The sequence below is a fragment of the Myotis davidii genome, unplaced genomic scaffold (genome assembly GCF_000327345.1).
Source record: "Myotis davidii unplaced genomic scaffold, ASM32734v1 scaffold378, whole genome shotgun sequence".
NCBI lineage: Eukaryota > Metazoa > Chordata > Mammalia > Chiroptera > Vespertilionidae > Myotis > Myotis davidii.
In genome coordinates this window covers 1,173,974-1,180,103 of record NW_006290631.1, presented here as the reverse complement: position 1 = coordinate 1,180,103, position 6,130 = coordinate 1,173,974, and the positions used below count along the sequence as shown (strand labels likewise).

The following is a 6,130-nucleotide window of genomic DNA, read 5'->3' as shown; positions in this document are numbered from 1 at the left end:
GCATCTTTCCAGAAAGCACACGGAGGTTTTTGTTGTTGTTTTATGTAAATGAGAGGAGATAAATGAAGTGAAGAAGAACTGAAGATGTAGGAAAAGGTGCTTTTAAAACTAATGTATATATATATTTTATTGATTTCAGAGAGAAGAGAGAGATAACATCAATGACGAGAGAGAATCACTGATCGGCTGCCTCCTGCACACCCCTACTGAGGCTTGAACCCAAAACCCGGGCATGTGCCCTGACCAGGAATCGAACCAGGACCTCCTGGTTCAGCTGTATCTGGAACGACAGCTACTGAGCCCACCAGCCGGCAGAAAAGGTGCTTTTAAAAAAACACACTAAACACTGCCCTGGGTGAGTGGCATTTGCTTCACGATTCCTCCGGGACACAGAGCTGCTCTGAGCCCCCCACGAGAAGACGGATGACTGTGCGGGCCCAAGACAAGGGGGGGGCGGGAGCCGAGACCGCGGACCAGCCCCTCCCGGACAAAGCATCCATCACGGTGCTTTATGTACACGATAATGGACATATTTCTTAGCCACTGCTGCACAGTTCCAGCTGAATGATTCATTTCCATTCTAAATCAGACTCACAGAGAGCACATGTCCTCGGAGGATAAAAATAGACAGGTGTACGGAGTCCGGGCGGGCGGGGAGCGCAGAGCGCTGCTGGCCGCGGGCTGCGTCCGCCCTCTCCGGCGGGGGCGGGGGGGGCACTGAGCGCTGTTCCTGGCAGAGCGGGGCTGAGCGCTGTGCCCAGGCCTCGGGGCTGAGCGCAGGGACTGCGCCTGGCAGCCCAGCGGGAAGCGCGGCCCTCGCCTGGGCTCCTGGGTGAGCCCCCGGGACCGCTTCACCTGCAGCCTGCGACCCAGGACTGCATTTTCTTCCCTTTGCCCTTTTCCTCGCGGCAAAGGATACTTCCCTTGGGCCATGGAAGTGGGAGAAAAGCAGTGAAAGTTCTAATTCCCCTCATTGAGGAAGCCTCGTGGTTTTCTTTGGGAACAACTGTGCAGAATTGTGCGGTTACTTGACAAGCGGAAGCAGGAGCCATCGCTCTGCTGTGCCGGTCTCAGCCGCCAGGGGGTGACCCACTGGCTCAGGCCCCTCTGGTCCCAGACGTTGTTCTCTCCACTCCAGGCCCCAAGTCGGCACACATGATGGGAGTTACCAGCTCGATGGGCCTGGGTTCTATAGAACTTCTGGCTGCTTCTCCAGATGCGGCCCAAACGCCAATTTCCTGGAGGAAGCAGGCGGGCAGGCAGCACTTTTAAAAAAACCCAGTGATGCTACTCCGAGATCCAGCGCGGTCACCATGCTGGCGGGGGGCGGAGAGGGAGTCAGCTATCACAGGGTGGGAGCCGCCCGCAGCCGCCTCTCACCACTCATCTTCTCAGACAGATCACGCTGGGTGCCCTGGCCTGGCAGTGGGGAGGGGTGAAAGGGGACTGGGACCTACAGGAAATACTATGGATGATTGCACTCCGCCTCAGTACTAGCAACAGCGCCACAAAACCGCGGTGCCTCCTTCCAAAAGCTAACTTTCAAAAGGTGGTTTGGGAGGGAAATCCTCTCTTTGAGCCTTTCGCAAAGTCTGCTAAGAACGTGAACGTGAGGAGGAGGCGCAAGGCAGCGTCCTGGATCCGAGCCTAAACCTCGAGACCACAGCTCCAAGGAACATCTTCTGTGATATCCTATAGTCCTCCCTTCCTGCCCTACGCTTTCCACAACGCCTGCGATTACAGAAACAAAAGGTACAGGTGCCCTTGTAACTATCTGCTGGGAAGAAGCCGGAGGCAATTAGGGAGGCAGAGAAAGGCATCCATCACGTCCCTACATGAGGCCGGCGAGTGGGTGGGCACCCCGGCTTTGCTGGCAACTCTGCCGGCAGCCAGACGGAGTGAGCAGTCGGAGGAGCCACTACCTACAGGGGCCGAAGGGCCTGCATGAAATGCGCCCTCCCAGCCTCCACGCTAGAGGCGGTCTGATGAGGCGGAAAGCACACCTGGCCCCCAGAATGCTTCACCTGGGGGTAGGGGGGTGCGGCTGGACTGCAGGACTGGGGCCTCTTCCCGAATCACTGGATGGGAAAGTGGGTCTGGCTCCTTCCACCCCAGGACCGGGCCCTGCTCCTCACTCCTCTGACGGGCCTGAGCTTGGACGCCAGCGCCTTGCTGATGTGGGGCCGTAAGGGGCTTGGCAATGACCACCCAGCGGGCAGGGGAAGGTGGTCCAGCCACCCGGTGGCCTTGAGCAGCTCCCTTCCTTCTCTGGGTCTCGCGTGGGAAAGTCCATTTACATCAGGATGTGCCCACACCTGTATACAAACTGATGCCAGGTCAGGCCACGGCACCCTTTCTGCCACCAACGGCCGCCTTCTATCTCCCACCCCACGTTATTTCATTAAAAAACAAGATGCTGGTCACGACCCATTAAACTGATTTCTGACCCACCCACGGGTTGCGATGGGTTTTGAGGGACGCTGGACGGAAGGTGGGGGCGAAGGAAACCTTCCTGGGAGCGGGGACAGAAGGGCCATTGGCAGGAGGGGGAGGGGGCCGCCTCCTGTGGTGTGTGGTCTGGAACGGGCGGCTCAGTGCTCCTGAGGCCCTGTCTCTCTCTCAAGTTGCATGAACTGTGTCTGGTCTGAACCCTGTGCAAGGAACAGTCGCTGAGAGGCAATCCAATCGGCCAGAGCACAGGGCTTTGAATTTGAAGCTGAACTACTGCCCATGGCCTGGGCCCCAGTCCCTCTATCTAAAGGCTGGAGCCCAACAGTCCGGCCCCGGAAGGAAAGCCGCCTTCGTCCAACCTTGGGCGTGGCTCGCGCATCAGTCCTGCGGCTTCAGGTACTTGTCTTCAGACCCAGGTTCAGAAAGGAGACGGGGCCCAGGACACTCCCCGTCTTGCTTCTAGGCAGGGGGATGGGGCTGGAAGGGCACAGCCCCCCTCGCACCTGGCGGAGCACAGCCTCCGAACAAAGCCGTGACCATGGAGCTCTGCAAAGCTGCCTGGGTGCTGCAGCGGAGTGGCAGCTCTGCGCTTTCCGGGTCAAGTGCAAATTCCAGCTCCGGCAGCAGCTTCCTCCCAGGCCCCCGGCTTGGGGACGATGGACGGCGAAGCTGTTTCTGTAAGTGAGCCCTGCGCATGAAGCAGTTCCTCAAGGCCCTGGGAAGGCGCAGGTGGAGATGCAGGGATGCGGGGGCAGGGGAGGCACCCCTCCACCTCCTGACGCATGGGACTTCTCGGGACACAGGAAAACCCCACAGGCTCCGGCCTGCGACTGTCCCTGCTCAGGGCCACCGCACGGCCAGTGGTTGCTGTGACGCTGGTGCGCAGTGCGCTTTCTCGAGCGCTGGTTGATCACTCCTGCCCCCCAGCCCCATTCCGGGCACGTGCCACAGCCTGGGCCCAGCTTCAATAGATACGGAGTGGCCACGGGGTGGCTCCATGCTCATCCCTGAGGCAGGCTGGGTCACAACAGCTGTCCTTTGACTCAAGTTGTATTTTCCACCAGAGATTTGATTCTATATTGAAAGGTGAAGGAGTCCACTGACAGACGAACGGATAAACAACGTGTGGGCTACACATACAACGGACTGTTACTCAGCCTTAAAAAGGAAGCATGTTCTGACACACGCTACGACACGGGTGGACCCTGAGGACATTATGGTCCGTGAAATAAGCCCGTCACAGAAGGACAGACACTGTACGACTCCACTCATGTGAAAGCAGCCCAGCTTCCAATCGCCTCCGGCTTCCACTGAGGCAGAAAGTGCGACAGTGGTTGTCAGGGGCTGGGGGCGGTGGGACGGGAGTGACTGCTTCATGGGTACAGAGTGTCAGTTCTGCAAACGGATGCAGGTGATGGGTGCATGACAATGTGAATGTGCTAATGCCACTGGACTGCACACTCAGAAATCGTAAATATGATGTGTGTTTTACCACAATAAGAGGGGAAGGAGGTAGGGGGCAAGGTGGGAGCTGAGTAAAGGAGAAATCTCCTTTGCAAGCGGCCAGTGCATCACTCAGACCAATGCCAGGTTGAAATCTGAAAGCTGCCCGAGGATGTCGCTGGCGACGCCCACACTTTTCAGACCAGACGGGAACACTCATTTCCGCCAGCACCCTGCCTGGCCCTCAGTGCTCGGGAACAGTTTTGAGGACCTGTTTCTGGCGGACAGCCCACGAGAGGGCCCCTGGGTGCACCAGGGTGTGGCCGGCGGCACGTACCTGGACGGGTAGCCGGCTGCGCTGATTCGGATCGTCTCCAGCACCCCGCACGCTCGGAGCTGCTGCACCGCTCTCTTCGGGTCAAAGCTGCGGAACCACGAGACAAGCAGTGAGTGCCATCGGGAAAAGCAGAACCAGAGCCGGAGAGGGAAGCCCACCTCCTCCCGCCCTGAGCTGCCGGCCCTCCTGCCACTGAGCACAGCCAGGTGAGAGGCAGAGTGAGGACGCGGATGGGCAGCCTCATGAGCCATTTCAGCATCTCCGCTCTGTGCGTGCATTCTTTTTAAATATATTTTTATTGATTTAAGAGAGAGGGAGCGAGAGAGATGGAAACATCAATGATGAGCAAGAATCAATGATGGGCTGCCTCCTACTAAGGATGAAACACGACCTCCTGGCTCATAGGTCGACTATGCTGGGGCCTCGGAAAGGCATCTGGCAAAGGATTTTTGGTCATAGCTCAAATCTTCGTCCCTGCGTCTCGATGACCTGGAGAAGGGACCCTCTATGTCCCTTCCCTTCCCGTGGGGAGGGTGCAGAGGGAACCGGCCCTGGAGCTGCCAGGGTCATGTGGGCAGAGCACTCTCTCCAGCTCCGGCTCCTCCTTACTCAATGGAGTGAGGCTATCTGCCAACTAAAACCCACTGGCTGCTGTGATGACCAGGGGACGTAACAGGGGGATGCCATTAGGAAAACGAAGACACGATACAAAGAAGTCACTGTCATCATCGTTCTCTGTTCACCCCCCTCCACCCTCGCCCCCCGGGACCCCATTAGGAAAACGAAGACACGATACAAAGAAGTTACTGTCATCATCATTCTCTGTTCACCCTCCTCCACCCCCCTCCACCCTCGCCCCCCCGGGACGTGTAAAGACAAACGGGCTTCTGTGTCTTCATCTTATCTCCCCAACAGCCAGGTAAACTCCCTGTCAATGCATCTCGCATTCTGTGAGCGAGACTAGGCGACTGGGAGGGAAAACAGCCCTGCTGGTGAGCACCCGTTTCCCGGTGAACCCCTGGTCAACGTGGGAGGCCCACGTGTGCTCAAGCAGCCTTGAGTCTGGACTGAACAACTACCCAAGATGCACAGGCCCACCTGCGGAACCGCGGGGCGACACTGTCCTCCGGTTACAACGCGCAGGCTCCCAGAGCCGGGGCTCACGGGATGCAGAGCGAGACTCCGGGTGTCGGATCGGTTCCACCCCGGCAGCCGTGCGCCACTTCACCGATCTTGGCACGGCTGCAGGCTCCCCCGCCCCCTCACCAGGCTCTGCGGCCTCGGGGTCACACTGCAGGGCCCGAGACTCTCAGCACTGCTCGCCTCTGCGACCAGGGGACTGGCCTCCGGAAAACCTGGCGGCTCCTCTGAGGAGCCGTCCCAGATGGCCACCCTCGCTCCGGGCCACCGCCTCCTGGCCGCAGCCATCTCTCCCCCTCCCGCTCCTGCCCTTTAGGGGGCAGTCACGGCTATGCCATCGCCAGGTGACTCCTGAAGGATAAGGGATGGATCTTCCTCGCTGTCACTCCAGAGCCACAGGGGTGAGAGATGTTTGTTGGTGTTTAAATAAAGGAGGCGGCAGAGGGGACTTGTATGCAGGAGATGCTATCAATGCATTTAGTGTGGGACGGCGGCTCTCCACTGGGGGTGGCTCGGTCCTCAGGCAGCATTTGGCAACGTCTTAAAACCCTGCAGTGTCACATGGTGGGGGTGCTACGAGCATCGGGCAGATAGAGACGGGGTAACAAGCTCCCCACAGCGCGCACAGCAGCCCACAGCCAAGAATTCCCTGGCCCCAATGTCAGTGGCATCAGGGACTGAGAGAGCCTGGCGGTGCGGGTCAGGAGGAGGGACACGGCACTCTCCTGCGAGGGCAGCGTCAATAACGCTACATTTTCA

At 58.7% G+C, this 6,130-nt stretch overlaps 1 protein-coding gene across 1 annotated transcript in view; it reads right to left on the bottom strand.

The window, feature by feature from the left end:
• The window catches only part of MYO5B (myosin VB), a 137,005-nt gene that overhangs the window by 49,604 nt on the left and 81,271 nt on the right, over positions 1–6,130 (bottom strand). The window contains exon 17 of the mRNA XM_015563840.1: positions 4,232–4,318. Coding sequence (XP_015419326.1) covers positions 4,232–4,318 — 87 coding nt within the window. The remainder of the gene's footprint in view (positions 1–4,231; positions 4,319–6,130) is intronic.